General features: G+C 36.1%; 1 protein-coding gene across 5 annotated transcripts in view; it reads right to left on the minus strand.

Moving 5' to 3' along the window:
• Window positions 1–15,560, minus strand: part of TPP2 (tripeptidyl peptidase 2) — a 53,528-nt gene that overhangs the window by 10,016 nt on the left and 27,952 nt on the right. For 2 of the 5 annotated variants that reach the window (XR_012652902.1, XM_075045894.1), the window contains exons 19-27: window positions 14,728–14,828; window positions 12,599–12,695; window positions 12,198–12,335; window positions 10,107–10,351; window positions 9,824–9,902; window positions 7,872–7,910; window positions 1,631–1,782; window positions 1,440–1,536; window positions 400–530 (exon numbers count right to left, since the gene is read on the minus strand). Coding sequence is in view for 2 of the 5 variants with exons in the window: in XM_075045894.1 (XP_074901995.1) it covers window positions 400–530; window positions 1,440–1,536; window positions 1,631–1,782; window positions 7,872–7,910; window positions 9,824–9,902; window positions 10,107–10,351; window positions 12,198–12,335; window positions 12,599–12,695; window positions 14,728–14,828 (1,079 nt within the window). In the remaining 3 variants the exon portion in view is untranslated. Of the gene's footprint in view, window positions 1–388; window positions 531–1,439; window positions 1,537–1,630; window positions 1,783–7,871; window positions 7,911–9,823; window positions 9,903–10,106; window positions 10,352–12,197; window positions 12,336–12,598; window positions 12,696–14,727; window positions 14,829–15,560 lie in introns of all 5 variants that reach the window. The other 3 variants (XR_012652903.1, XR_012652904.1, XM_075045895.1) reach the window with 2 other exon arrangements.

Genomic DNA, 15,560 nt, shown 5'->3' on the forward strand with positions numbered 1-15,560 from the left:
TCAAATACAGATCCAGAAGGTTGCAAAGTATTATGAAAAGGTAGGTAGCATTCCAAACATCTCTGTATCAATATTCTAATGGTCGCTCTGATCTGATATTGAGCTTGATACAAAAACTTAGTACCTCATTTTTTCTGACACATTTAAGTCCTGAAAGCACCCTTGTTTATTTTATTTAATATTTCTAAGAAAAATTTGCAGGTTTCAGTGTTCCTGCATTCTGGAGATATAGTAAGAGAATAAATTAATTTTGCAGTCAAGTTTGAAATGACCTGTGCCCCAAAAAAATAACACAAGTTATTCAAAAAGGTTATGTAGTCATTCCATTTCCTATAAGCAGAGACAAAGTACATAGATTACAGAAATAGGATGCAAGAAAATTATTTACTGGGTAGGTACTTTTTTATAGTAGTTGCATCAGGCCTGGGATCAGTCTTCATGGCAAAATATACTGCTAATGCTGTCTGATCAATATGAGAGATTACAGTATTTGCAGCTTCAACAATTTCATCAAGTCTTTTCATTCGTTCCTAAAAGAAGAATAAAAAAGGTGTTTAGCACTATGAAATCATACTACTCAATTGTTGATTCTGCTAACACTAGGATAATTGCAAAGGTATGCAGAAATATTTCAACATGTCCTTTTCTCCACTTTCTCCAATTTTTTATTTTAAAAAAATGGTAAGAAGTCTGCATTATCAAGATTTCCCACATATGTAGTCCATTTCACTGAAAACAAACTGTAAAATGAGGTGGGTATATGTAAAATGCAGACTTTACAGAAAGAAAAACCACCTTTCAGTACAAATTAATCTTCTTAAATAATGATAGCAGTTACTCATTTCAGAAATATAAATTTCTAATATAAAATTAGAATCAAATAAACAGAAAAATATTCAAGCTACTGACATATACACAAAGCTGTTTATCTTCAAGATAAACAAAAAAAGCAGACATATGTAAACTTTTCTGTTTACGGTTCTCATTTTTTGAGGACAATGACAGATGGTGGATTTAGCTGTGTCATTTCAAGGGGTTACCATCCTCAGTTGTCTGAACTGAGCAATTCTGCTAGAAGAAATTACCAATCCAGTAGAGAAGCAGAATGGGATGTGTGTTTGTTTCAGTAACCACCATATAGAATAATATCGTTGTAGCCTAAACTAGTAAGGAAACTTCCAACGTGTTTAATTTAACAAGGAGTAAATGATAAGCAAACATACTATAGGTAGGCATACTTTCTTTCATTCTGCTGTGAGATTAAGTAAATGACAGTGAGTTACGGAGGCAGCTGTCAATCTAATTAGGAATTTCTGCTTTATAGTACTGAGTACAGCTGCTGCAGTCACTTGAAGACCAAACATGTATGAAGAAAGATTCAGTTATTTAGGCTACATGGATGTATTGAGATAAACCAAGTTTAAAAAGGGATAAATAACCTTTTCAGAATCCAGCTGATGAAGTCTTGCAACATACAATGGAAGATGATTAGGAAACGCTTCTTTCAATTCATTATACATGTCAGTGGTATCCAGCCTAGAAGAGAGGAGGACATAGCATGAAAGTACAGATCCTGGATATTTTTTTGTACAGCTGCTTCAAGCTTGTGTAGTCATGACAGCAGACATACTTGGTCATCCATTGTATTTTTAGATCTCTTAAAGCTTCAGCAAATTCTTCTTTTACATCTTTTTCTTTTTCTTGTTCTCTTTCTTTCTCTTTGCTGCCATTTTTACTTTTTGATGGTGATGGTATCAGATGATAGTGAACAGTAAGGACATCCTGGAGGTGGGACAAGAGAGACATACTGAGAGGGATACAGTACACTTTTTTCTGATGCTATATAAAAGCTAAATCATAGCAAGCAACTACCCTGAGCTACGCATACAGAGTAAGGATTCTGAGAGCAAAAGTATTAGTCATTAAGAATTCAGGAACTGCTTTAACTTTTTATTTTAAGCAACGCAAGGTTGTAAATATTAAAACAGCACACTGGGTGTAAGACAAGAAAGCCTAAAATTTAGCAAGTTTGACATTTTTGTATTTGTATAATTTTACATAATATTAGTTAGGGAATCAGAAGGGTGGGGGTTTTTTGTTTGTTTATAAAAAAGCAAATAACTTGGTTAAAAGGCAAAGGAAAAAAAATCAGTTAGAGATCCTATCCTACAAACCTGGCAATAAACAAATGAATAAAGATGGCTGATTTCTAAAAAATAATACCACAGTAGCATAAAAATGAATCATGCCACGATACACTTGTTTATTCCTCCAGAGACAGTATTTCTTCCATGTGCTTACTGAATTAGCTGATGCATCCACAGTCAACTGTTTTCCAGTTTGATGCTACAGACTTTCCAGTTTCACCTGTATCTGTGCTCAAATTAAGTAGAGACAACAGCAAGATTTTTTTTTTAAACCCTATATGCTAGCATAGAAATATCACTATAGTTTGAGTTCATGCTACACTAGTCAACAATTACCATGAGAAAGTCAGCTACCACAATTTAAAAAGAAAATCCTAACTGATCTCAGACCATGCTCTGAAGTCCATTTCCTAAGATGATTTACATATAAATTTGCAAATAAGCCAGCATTATATTTCAGTCACTGCTTCTAAAACCTTACAATTCCTGGGGGAGGTTGTTTTGTTGGTTTTGGTTTTAATGTTGCAATTTTTAAAAAAGCCTCTGCCCAAACAGTGAGGGCACATGTCCTGTTATTTCACATGTAGGATATTTCACAGAGAGGACCACTTAAGTTAATGGTTAAGATACCATTACTTTGTTGCAACATTGTGCAAAATATTGTGTTGCATGCTTAACTGCTGTGGCAATTTAATTATTCATACCAATTATTCCAAAATATATTTGTGGGAACATGTTTCCCATAAACCAGGTCAGTGTTGCATAATGAAATGAAAACTTCTGCACAAGACAGAGTTATTTCAGGTTACTTAAACAGTGAGTAAAAAGGTGACTGTTAGAAACTGCTATGCGTAACCTTGTAATAACAGACTTCAACACTACACTTCTGAAACTATTCAAGAACATTGATTCAGAACAATTTCATTTGAACTGATAGTTCAAACAGACCAGCAGCTTGCTATGGGTTACTGAAAACAATACTGGTAAGAGAAAGTGACATCAATATTCCCTTAAAAAAATTTTTCCAGTCTACATTAAAGTGTAGCTGTCACAGGAACCATCCTGCACACATGCATGTCAAATATGAAGCACATGACCAGGCACTACACCTAAATAAGACTTCAGCAAGACCCAGGCCAGAGCATGACAAAACGGGCCATGGAGCCAAGCACATGTAGTGGAGGATACGGAAGTCAGGAACACGGTATGGGGCTGGCTAAGGTAATTAGAATGGTAGACAGCAACAACGTAGTTCATTAAAAGCAAACCAAACATTTTAAGATTCCTAAGAAGTTAGTTCAGTACAAAAATCTGAATCAGTAGTTTACAGTGTGTTTTAAAAGACATCCTCTGCTGAGACTAATACTTTCCTAAGAAATAAACCTGCCTTCCTAGAAATATTCTTCTAATATTTCAGGATTTCCTTCTTGAAAGTCTTCTTTGATCTTAAGTGGCAACATATGTTTGGAGTTATGTACCTAAATGGCCTCTGCATTCTCAAGCCTTGTCTATATGAGAAGGCTCTACTACTCTGGTTTAAGTTTCAAACCAAGAGTAATTAGATTAACAAGATCCCACTTCTGTGGATGAACACTTTCATTTAAGAGACTAATTCTATGTAGCTAAACCATCAACAGTAAAACATCATCTCCCCATTCTCTCAGCTACGTGCTTTTGGTCTCATGAGTTTCTGTAAGCATTACAAGCTGTGACCACTGAAAGGAAAACAATGAGCTTCAGACCTAGGCACCCTCCCTTTTTCAAAAGAGCTTACAGAGAGGCACTCTCTTCTCTACAGACATCAAACTTATTCCATGGGATAAATAAGGTTTAGGTGCTTATCTCATATTTAACTAAACTATCACAAGACCATAATATGGACTGAAGGCTTCTTTCTCGTCCCTATTCTGTCTGTAAACACTAGCATCATGCAGAAAACTTGGCAACCCCCTAGATACTAGAAGATCCCAGACTGACACTGTCATTGCCACTATAGAAACATTCATCATTAGAGATTAAGGTGAAGAAAGGCGACTCTTCACAATTCAGTGCTTTAACCTGTTTTCTTATTCATATTTCACTCTTGTTACACAGCAACAGAACTGCTAGAGTAGCGTACTAGATTTGATTCGATATATACCTATAAAAAGATATACAGCTATAGACGGAGAAAGGCAGTGAGCGAGCATGTTATCTGTTGAAAAAATGACTTTAAGGAAACTTTCAAATTAATGAGAAAGTTGCCCTTTGTTTATCCTCTAAAAAAATAAAGCAGTAATAAAAACTTTGGAAGTGTATAGGACACGCACTTTGGTCAGCGTACTCTGTGCACAGTTTGATAAGCCTCAGTGAGTTTACTAGAACTACAAACTGCATACATAAACAAGCACAATGCCCTCAAAACAGTCACCTCCTTTTAAGAGCTTAATTAGCAGTTAACTTAATGTTGTTTACAGACTTAAATTTAGATTTCTGTCCAGTGATTCAACTTCTGGTACTTTATGTGGAAAAGACATACGAACTACTGTTATTTGTACTTTAAAGCGTTCACAGCATAACTAACCACAGGAAAAAGCTCCTTGAAGGAACACATCGCAGGTCTCATTTTCCATTTAATAAATCAAATGCACATCTGCATACACACAGAGTTGAATGTGCATATGGAATTTGTATCTACTTTCAGATGCATACAATTTGTGCAGTGTTGCTCATTCTTACAGCAATCTTCTATCCCTTGTTACATGTTGCTGTTCAAAAGCTGCATTATGTAAAACAACAAAAAATTTATTCTAACAGACTAGAAAAAGTCAATAATCTGTTTTCATTCTATGTTGAGGACAAAACTTGGAGACAATGGGAAAAAAAAATCAGATTGTACCTGCATTACAAAAGTTAGGTTGTGAAAGAAGAAAGGTACCTAGAACCAATTTGTTTTTCCCAGTTGTTTAGCACGTGCCTCCCCATTAGAGACCAAGGGCACTTCAAAGGGTACATCAGCTTCCCAAGCCATGACAGTAGGGCACTCTCTACTTCAGTGGGGATCAGTTCAAAGGAAAAACATCACTGAACTCTGGACTTCCTACATATCACAGGTTCAGTAATCGGAGAGAAAGGATTTATTTTTTTCTTCCTGAAGACAGGAAGACATTAAGTAATACCTATGCCCAAGGTTGTTTTGGGTTTTGTTTGGGTTTTTTTTAAGATAAAATTAAGTTCCCTAGAATAGCTCTTTGAGCAGGCATGTAATTCTGCTATATGCGTCTAGTAAAACAAAGACACCTACGTATTCTGTGGAAAGAACCCATTGACATTTTTGTCCAGTTATAAAAGAATTAACTATCTTCTTTGGAAAATTTGGCTGTTATTTCCTGACATAACCTTAAACTGCTTTCATGGAAAATAGAAAAGCTGTCGAAGTATGGGCTGGATGAGCAGTCAGGTGGATTGAAACCTGCTGCATGGCCAGGCCCAGAGAGTGGTGATCAGTGGCACACAGTTGGAGGCCAGTAACTACTGGTGTACCCCAGAGGTCAATACTGGATCGAATCCTGTTCAACATCCTCATGAATGACCTGGGTGATGGGGCAGAGTGCACCCTCAGCAAGTTTGCTGATGACACCAAACTGGGAGGAGTGGCTGATATGCCAGAGGGTCATGCTGCCAACCAGAGGGACCTCGACATGCTGGAGGAACAGGCAGACAGGAACCTCATGAAGTTCAGCAAGCAGAACTGCAAGGTCTTGCACCTGGAGAAGAACAACTCCAGGCACAGCAGCTTGGCTGGAAAGGACCTGGGGGTCCTCGTGGACACCAGCTTGAACATAAGCCAGCAATGTGCCCTTGCAGCAAAGAGGGCCAGTGGTATCCTGGGCTGCATTAGACACACTACCAGCAGGTTGAGAGAGATGATTCTTCTCTGATCTGCACTGGTGAGGCCACACCTGGAGTACTGTGTCCAGTTCTGGGCTTCCCAGTACAAGAGAAACATGGACATATTGGAGAGAGTCCAGTGAAGGTCCACAAAGATGATGGACTGGAACATCTCTCCTATGTAAATTAACACTCCTCATCCTACAAGAGGGCCTAGACTTGTCTGTGAAAAATATGAAGAATCTACACATACCTTTTTGACTGACTGCGTCACAAAAGAAATACATGAACATGTTTTCCATGCTGGAAAACATCTTAACTGCATGTTAAACTTATGACAGGACAGGGTAAATATTCAAAACTTGTAAACTAGGAAGCCCTCAGAGTTGCATTCTTAGAAAAAGATATTAATTAATGGAGGTCTTATGGATCAATGCTCTGAAAGACTGTTTTATTTGCTGCTAGTACACTAATGTCTCTGATGAACAGTAGGTGGAAGTATCAAGAACAACAGTTTTTATTTTGGCTTAGGTGGGTATACTGCTCAGATCTGAACACAAATCTCCGTTCTAAAAACAAAATTAAAAAACCAGAACAAGCAACCTCTTGGATCTGTTTAATAGATTGTTATGCAAATTAAATGACAATTAGAGTTAACTCCCTTGTTAGAGATTCACTTAGTGAATATTTTATACCCTATTCATCAGGAAGCCGCACATTCACATGGGATTTTAAATCCTTTCTAAAAGTGATGTGCATAATTTTCAGATGCAGTATGAAAATAAAATTGCAGCAACGCACATTAAAATCCTTCCTGTAAAGCCTAATCACATTCCCACATAGTTATTATACCAAGACCAGACTAAGTTAGCAGGCTCAGTTGCCAGCTCACTGTTAACAAAATAACAGATTACAGCAATAAAATGTGCTATTCATAATTCTCATGCCTTATTTCTAACAAGAATCCTGACTAATTTGCACGTCACTCCAGAACACAGTACCTTGAAAACAGAAGAATGTAAATAGCCTTACAACTTAAGAACAAAACAAGAAAAAAAGCCAGTAGCCTTATAAAGGTAGCCTATTAAAATAGTTTTGTTTTTTTTTTTTTTATAAAGACTGTTTCAGTCTCTGACTGCTGGCAGAATATTGTATTAACTAATGTAAAAATATGAGAAAGCACAATATTAAACACTGCTATGTTAAAAGTCATTCACTCCCTACGCGAAATATCTTATACATGCTCCAAAATTCTTTCTGTAAATTCTACTACCTGCTACACCACTGTATAAGCTTTAGCCTATAATGCGTTATATTAAATTTGAGTAGAATCATGAATTGAGAGACTTTTATATCAAGTCTGTCCCTCCTATGAAAAAACTTCTTGCTGCAATACTTTTTTTAAAATCATAATGAAGCCAGCTCTCAATTTAGTAGGCTTGGTATAAAGCTAAATATTCAATTCTGCATCAAAGTGTTAGGTTCGTATTCAGGTCTCAATGTGCAGACAGAATAGAATAGGCAGAAACACTTGCCACAGAAAATCTTGACCACAGACACTGAAGATTCCCAAGTATTTCATAAAAACAAAAATTACAGACCACTAATCACCACATGCATTTTTACAGCACTTATTGCAGAAGTATCCAGATGCTCACGTGCCTCTCAGCTTTGTATTACAGTAGTGTTTTGTCAATTCTACCAGTAGACATACTTAAGATGCTGAAGTAAATAACTCCGGACTAAGAAGGTAGATGAGGGAGACAAATTAAAAACCAATACTGGTAGACAAATTCTTTAAGTCATATGCAAAAAGACTTAAGTATATCTTTTTCAAAAACTAACATTCAGTACCTTTTTAAATTTTCCTTGTCGCTTTGCTGCAGACTGCCCCTGGGAGTTAGAATAACATACTGTAAGAAAACATGCACACACCACACAGGATGGAGACACCTTCTCTGTACAATTATGGTTATACTTTCAACCTACAGATTTTTAAACTTCTAGAGAGTCACATCTATGATCAAACATGCTCTTAAAGCATGCTCTTTCAGGTTTTAAAAATTAATAAAACAATGCATTATTGTGTATACAGTCCATTATTCCTGTAAGACAAGCAAGTGTTGTTAACCACTTAGCTTAAATTAATAAATTACAGAAATTCAACCTCAAAAGTGTAGATTTTAGATTTTGACTGTTTAGTGGCATTGTTCTATTTCACAATAAATATACAGAAATCAGATAACATTTTCCCTCACATTGAATCTACTTGCTGACCTAGAGACAACTTTGCTACCTAGTCCTCCTTTTTTGTCTCCTGGTACATACCAACGTTCACTAAAGGCAGCAGAAAGTATCTGATGTTATTTGATATCATGCTTTTTCCAGTGAAATATGACCATAACAGTAAGGCCTTAGACTATGACATGAGACACACCTCAGCTAGAATTTTTCTCTGTGTAAGCTCTTAAGTATTCTTCATCACATGACATTTGACAGGCAATACCTACCTACCTCCTACTTCCCTTCCCAGAAATCACTGTATATAACCACTTAGTCTGGTTTTAAAGTAAGATAAGACAAGAATTAAAACCAATAGTTCAAAGAAGTGCAGAATGCAAGTTAGGAAAACTGTACTACACTACTGTAAAGGATTTACTGTGGATTTCATAAAAGTATACTTGAACCTTGCAGGAATCACAAAGAAATATAAAGCTAAGTATTTTAGAGTTCTTAGTGACTGGGTTTTTCCCTCATTGATAAATTCTCCCAACAGTCATTATCTAACCTACAGTTACATGCAATCTGCCCCCAAAGTACTACCTACAACCAAATCAGACCGAATGAACTAAACTTTTCTATTCAACAAGATCTAAAGGTATGTGCCCACCTACTTACAGAAACTTACATTCTATGAAAACATATTCTAGTTTTATACATGTTGTTCAGCCACATCCAGTGATATATGGACATAGATGACCTACCTCTAAATACTAACAATCACCAGGACTGATTCAAATTTATTCTCAGCTTTGCCATCTATTTAAAAATAGCTAAGTGAATCTTCTAAATACCTTCACACCAGATACACACAAGAGTGATCTGGTTACTATAATCACTGTTTCACTACAGATTCATACCAGTTAGAAACCAGCTTTTACAGGATGCTGCATAAGCAAAACCCCCCCTACAGCTTTTTTGTAGCATCACATACAGAGACCTTACATCATTCTGTTGGAGCATACAGTCGTATTAGTGGTTGACAACATCAGTGTGCAGCATGTAAGAATATCTGCTTATGCATTTGAGTCAGCAAATTCCTATTATGTTGTAACAGTAAAATGTAGGTGTTAAGAAAGCACATATTTTTGCTGAAAATTGTATGCATGCAAGGAAGAGTATAGCTGTTTATTACAGAACCCACATGCACAAAACAATATAAATGCACATATTTTTTCATTCAAAAATTATACTAAGCTAGGCAATTACACAAAATCACTTTTAAAGGCTCCACACCAACAAAAAAGCAGTTGCTTCTAGAAATACAAGGGTTCAGAGTGAAAAAATTTGAATTCAAAATTTAGAAATTGTGATTAAATTTGAAATTATAAGATGAAAATAAAAATAGAACTACTTAGAAGTTACTCTGACTTTATAATGAAACAACTGCTTCTAAAACGTGTTATGTTACTAAACCTAGTGCTCTTTAAAGTACTAAAGTCATGAAATACAGCACTTCCTGGCATGCCATTTACTCGCTTCAAAAGTTTCAGGAAAAGAAGCCGTCATCCATTTCAAATACTCACAGCTTTCTTTCCAAGTTCTGTTTTAGACAATGTAAGAGCTCCTGCAAGATAACATCCTGGTCCTGCTCCTTTAGGTATTCTATTCAAAGAAAGAAAGTTCAGCATTAAAACAAGGTTCATTAATGTTCCATGGGGACTACAATACAGAACCCAAACAGCGAAAGAGCAACACAAGAGGAATTACCAAGCCTAAACAGGTAGACACTATCAAAGTATCATTTTAGTTAGGTGCAGAGGCAGCTGGTTAGATGTAGATGAGAAAAACAGGACTTCAATAACTTACTTGTCATCAGGCAGAGATGTAACAAAGAATGGCTGACTGTGTTTTGGTGGTAATGTCAAACTGTTGGATTTCTTCTTCCCTAAGAGAGCAAGGCTATGGTTTTCATAAATATCTAAGCTCAAGGTACTAGACAACCTGTGAGAAACAATAAATGGAAGGTCTTTGATGCGATCCAGCTCACTGTTCTGTTCGTGACGAATTTGTAACCGAATAGTGTAATCTCCTTTTTCCAGTTTCACAGAATACTGAAAGAAAGAAGTTCTTGTAAATGTCAAGATTAAATACTTCGGCATTCACAAAGAAACCCAGAAATAACACTGTCATGTCCTTCTTGATCCATATAGCTCTAGCCATTTAAAATATGCTATATTGCTTAGTTTTGGAATCTCCTGAAAACAGAGTGCTTGCAACACTTGATAGCAGCCAAAACACATTTTGGATTGACCGAAAAAAAAAAAGTTTTCAGACCACAATATAGGCTGACATTATTTGTTCTTATTGTAGCACTGTATTAACTGCTCAAATAATAATCAGAATTCTTGCTAACCTTTCAGTTCAAAACCTCTAGCAGATTTGCCTTGATACACTTTCAGTTTACTATGTAACTCTGGGTGCTCTGTGGTTTAATCACAGGATTATCTTCTATGGTCTCCAAGATTGTGCCAGCTTTCACACTGAAGGACCCAGTATTCCTGTGAGATTTAAGGCTGCGGTTTAAAGAGCTGACAGACTGTTTGCCCTGAGCTTTTTATACATTCAGTTAGGAATATGCAGATAACATCTCCATTTATTAAACCCCTTACTCCCACAAATAAAAACCACCCCCCCAAAAAACCCCAAAACAAAAAAACCAGACTCTCAAATTCTTAGTTTTGAAATTATTCTTCCATTTCTATCAACCTAAAAGGGCACCATGTGGACATTTTGAACAGTAGCATGCTGAGTTTCATTCCTGGTGCTGCTATAGTACAAGAGGCAGCCATAAGTACAAAGGGACAATAATTCAGAACTACCCTGCTCCCAGAATCTCCCTCTTCTGGGTTAGGGAGTCATGCTTCCTGTTGGTATTTCTTCCTGGATTAAATAATTTTGAATTGCTTTAGAATTGTTCTATGATGCACAACACCAGAGATTTACATCACGGTGGTCTACCACTTGTAAGTAACGGACTACTTTGGTGATTTTTAGATTTTATAGCACCTTAAAAATGCAGGTTAAGGAACAGAAGTTTAAATAATGCAATTTCTGAAATTCATTTCTAAGATTCAAAAGACATGCTTTAAAGTTGATCTTCTGTACACTTCCAGAATGATCAATTTATCAAAATAAACATTACATTGAAGTTCAACTGTGATTTTAAATTAGTAAAAAATAGTTTAAAACCCCAAAACTATGGAAGATGTTTCCCTTATGCTTTTTTTCTTCTTTTTTTTTTTTAATTCAACCCCCCCCCCCCCCCAATCCAGACACACAGTCTGTTCCAGCAGAAATAGATTCCCAGAGAGGGTACAGTATCTACAAGTCTTGTGCAAAAAAAACCCAACAAACTCCTTCTGAAAGACAGCAACAGGAAGTAAACCGAGCTGTAGCATTTAAAAGGCTGTTTGAAGACATGAACAGCACAGAAGACAACCTTCATGGATACAGAAGCCTCTGATCTATCAGCAGACAAGTCAGACTACAGAAAAAAATAATGGATCCTTTCCATCTTAAATAGAAAAGTTCAAGGTATCACCTTTGTAAAAAACCCAAATATAAAGACAAGAACTTGAATTCACTTCTTGAGAAGCACCAGTCAAAATCACAAGTTAACAGCTTGTTATAGAAATAAACCACACCATAACTCTTTCTCCTTCCTTGGAAGAGAAAAAAAAAAATCATAGTGTTCTATTTCATGGAAACAAACTTGTCATTACTTTTTTTCATACAAATGTATCATTGCTGAACCTGTCTTCTTGTGAAGATACAAAACCATTATACCTATGCATCAGGAAATGTTAGGAGCTAACAGCAGGCCTGGAAGGTGAAAAAGAATGTAAATTTTCACACTGTGCAGAAAACAGAAGGCAAAATAAATATATTACTCTGTACCTGGTGCGGATAGGCATCTCCTGAACCCATTTGCCTTTTGTTCTGGTCAAAAATAATCCAAAGTTGACTATCAAATTCAGATTCGTACAACAATTCACAAAGAAGTGGACAGCTTGGAGTTACTTCCCCACTCTTAGGCTATTAAAAGAAAGGTCAAAACATTTAATCCAGTATTGAATAAAACAAGTACAGTCCTTACACACATATTCAAAAGGATACCTGAAGTAAAGCCCATTTCAAGCAACAGTAGCTCCTAAAGAGAACCAAATCAGAATTTTGACTGTAGAGAGTCTAGAGCATGAATCTAAACCTCATTTCTGACAGAATGCTAGTTACTGGTTTTAGAAAACATGCTGTATTTATTAACAACTTTTAAAAAAACAACCACCCATAACCCTTACCTGATGGAAGTTATAGGTCAAAATCATTTCATATAGTTGACGATTATTTGGTAAAATATCTCTGGAGCCCAAAGGTTTTATTTTTGCACTCACTGGTCTGCAGTTAAACAACAAAAAACAACAGAAGATGCTCTTAAACACATATCCTCTATCAAAATTTGTCTTGCTTAAGCAGAAGCATATTCTGAAGTACAACTGAATTCAGCACATGCAACAACATCTCTGAAAATATTATAACTATCCAGGCAGCATAAATTCCTCAGTTAAAATGAATGTCAGTTTGAAAACAAGGTTTAGTGACATTACAGACACTGCCAAAGGAAAAAGACAACAGAACTTAGCAAGCATGTCTAAATGATCAAAATTAAAGGCCATTAAAAAAAAGGGTGGCCGGGGGGGAACCCAACAGGTTTCAAGATTAGGAAGAAAAATCAGGTTACTGTACATCTCTAGTATCCATGCTGTAATCAGCACTTTTATTCATAGATTGAAAGATTAATGGCACAGTAATTACAGAACAGAATAAATAGTTGATAACTGTTTGTTATAGAAGCTAATATCAGAAAAGAATCTGTAAGAGGCCTTACAGAAATCATAGTAGTAACACAGAAGAATGTTAACATACACTGCCTCTGGAGTGTATGTTAACTCAGATACAGTTAGCATAAGCTATTGTTCAGAGCAGCACAAACACTTTAGACCTTAAGCATCAAAGAATATAGGCTAAATAATTATATAGGAAAATCAGATTTTCGGAAATAAAGAATAGCAGAATGATGGTGGCCTGGCATCATTTAAGTTCACATTTCATTCATTCATTCTGACAACCTTTACATGATCCAAGTTTTTCTATAAGATTGTCAGCTTTTTCATTGCCAAGAGTACAGACTAGTCACCCAATAAAATATCTGTGCTGGGTCAGACCACAGGTTCATTTAACCCAGGTTTCCTAGTCTGGCAGACACCAGAGAGACTGCTGACAGAAGACTTAAGAACTGAGTAACACCACACATGATATGCCTCCCTAATACTCACCCTGCCTCCAAGCATTTGAAACTCAAGAGACTGAATGACAAGCCATTCAGCACTTTTTTTCTTCTGTGTTATGACTCATTATTTCATTCAAGGGACACTATTCATGCCTTAATTTAAATACATATATATTTCTCATTAGTTTACTTAACTGCAGTTCATTTGCTGTCAGATGAGTGTCTCAAATACTACAAGGAGATAAGAGCATCTCCATTTTACAAACCAAGAATGAGGCAAAGATACATTAGGGGATTGTTTTATTTCCTCACTTAAGGCATATCAAATTGGGTATTTCTGAACCTAGTATTAGGTGGCATGTTCATTAAACAACAAACTCCTAGCAACCTCAATTCCAGTTACAAGTATCCAAAAGCCCCAGACAGAGTCCAAGGTCAACACTGAGAGGCCCAAATAATGGAAAACTTTGGATTACTGACCACTGTGAAATTGTCTGGCCCAGGTCTTAAAAATACTGCTTAAACTGTATGGCATTTCTTTTTCCTCCTGCACTGACCAACTTTAGTAACTACTGCACTGGTTAGGAATTTTCCAAAGCTTTTCCTCCAAATCAGCATGTGTCAAACTGACAACAAGATAAACACAACTTTCCATGCAAAATTCTACAGCAGGTCCTACAAAAACGTTTCCAATAAAGCAAGAGAGAGAAGACAGTCTTCCCAGGTCAAAACTGGGCAGTATCTGAAGCAGCTGCTTAAAAAAACCCAAAAAACAAACAGGAGCACCAAATAACTCAAATAACTCTACAAATTGTTTCTTTAGATATTCAAGTGCCTTTTACTTCTAAGTGTCTCCTTCGGAAGCAATGGAATATTTTTGTAAATTTTTTTTTTTTTTAAATTAGCTTAAAGAAAATTATTTGTACGGAAAAAAGTCAACATAATTCTCAAATTTTGTCAAAGTTAAAAGGAACCAAAAAAGAAAATGCTGAGAAATTTTATTAATTGATGCTTCCAAACCTACTTAAAATTTGACAAGAATATTGTTGTTATCCTAAATTTCACTGTTAACTTGCTACTGTTTTAACTACATATGAATAGTTTTCTCATTTTCCCAATACAGTTCCCCAGAAACTCTACCTGAGTGTTTGAACCCAGCTTTTCAGATTTATGCATGGAGCAATATCTTCATACTTCAACAGGGACTGAACATCAAATCGTACGATGCCTTCTGAAGCATGCTAAAGAAAGATTATATAACAATTAGGCTTCTGTGCACTTATAATGCCAGAGGTGGACCATCTGATACATCCCTCAAAAATACAACGCAGGCTGTATTTATCTATACTATAAGAAATAACACTGTGCAAGTTTGAAAGTGCCACAAACTTATCTTTATTTTAGAACAGCAGATATACTGGCACTTGCAAAACTTTAGCAATTGGAACTAAAGTCTAATTTCTATTCCCCCCACGCCCCTTAATTTAAGTACTTGGTACAGAACTGTACAAGTCACACTTTGGGCAGAGCTGGGTTTTGTTTGTGCATTTGTGACAATTTCCTCTGAATACATAATTCAATAAATACAAGTATTATTTATCTAGAATCTTAAAACAACTATTTTATGGTGCTTCTTAGGATTATTATTACAGAATAGTTTAACTTTGCGAAAAAACCAATACTACATACATAGGCTAGAGATGGGCAAAATAATCTGAAAACTTTTTTCCTAGCAGCATCCCATGACAAAACCACCAGCATATCAGCACTATCAAAATTTATTTTATGAAAGTTACAGGTGCTCAAGAAGGAAGGGCAGAACTGTTTGTATTTTTATTTTTAACTCCACATTTATTCAGTCGATGTAATCCTGCTGTTGTGGGGGAAGCTGCTGTGCACACCACCACCACCACCACCAGCTCGCTCTTTTCTGCTTTACTTGTTCAAGATCTGGTACCTTAGCACAACACACC

Source organism: Buteo buteo, chromosome 14 (genome assembly GCF_964188355.1).
Source record: "Buteo buteo chromosome 14, bButBut1.hap1.1, whole genome shotgun sequence".
Classification (NCBI taxonomy): domain Eukaryota; kingdom Metazoa; phylum Chordata; class Aves; order Accipitriformes; family Accipitridae; genus Buteo; species Buteo buteo.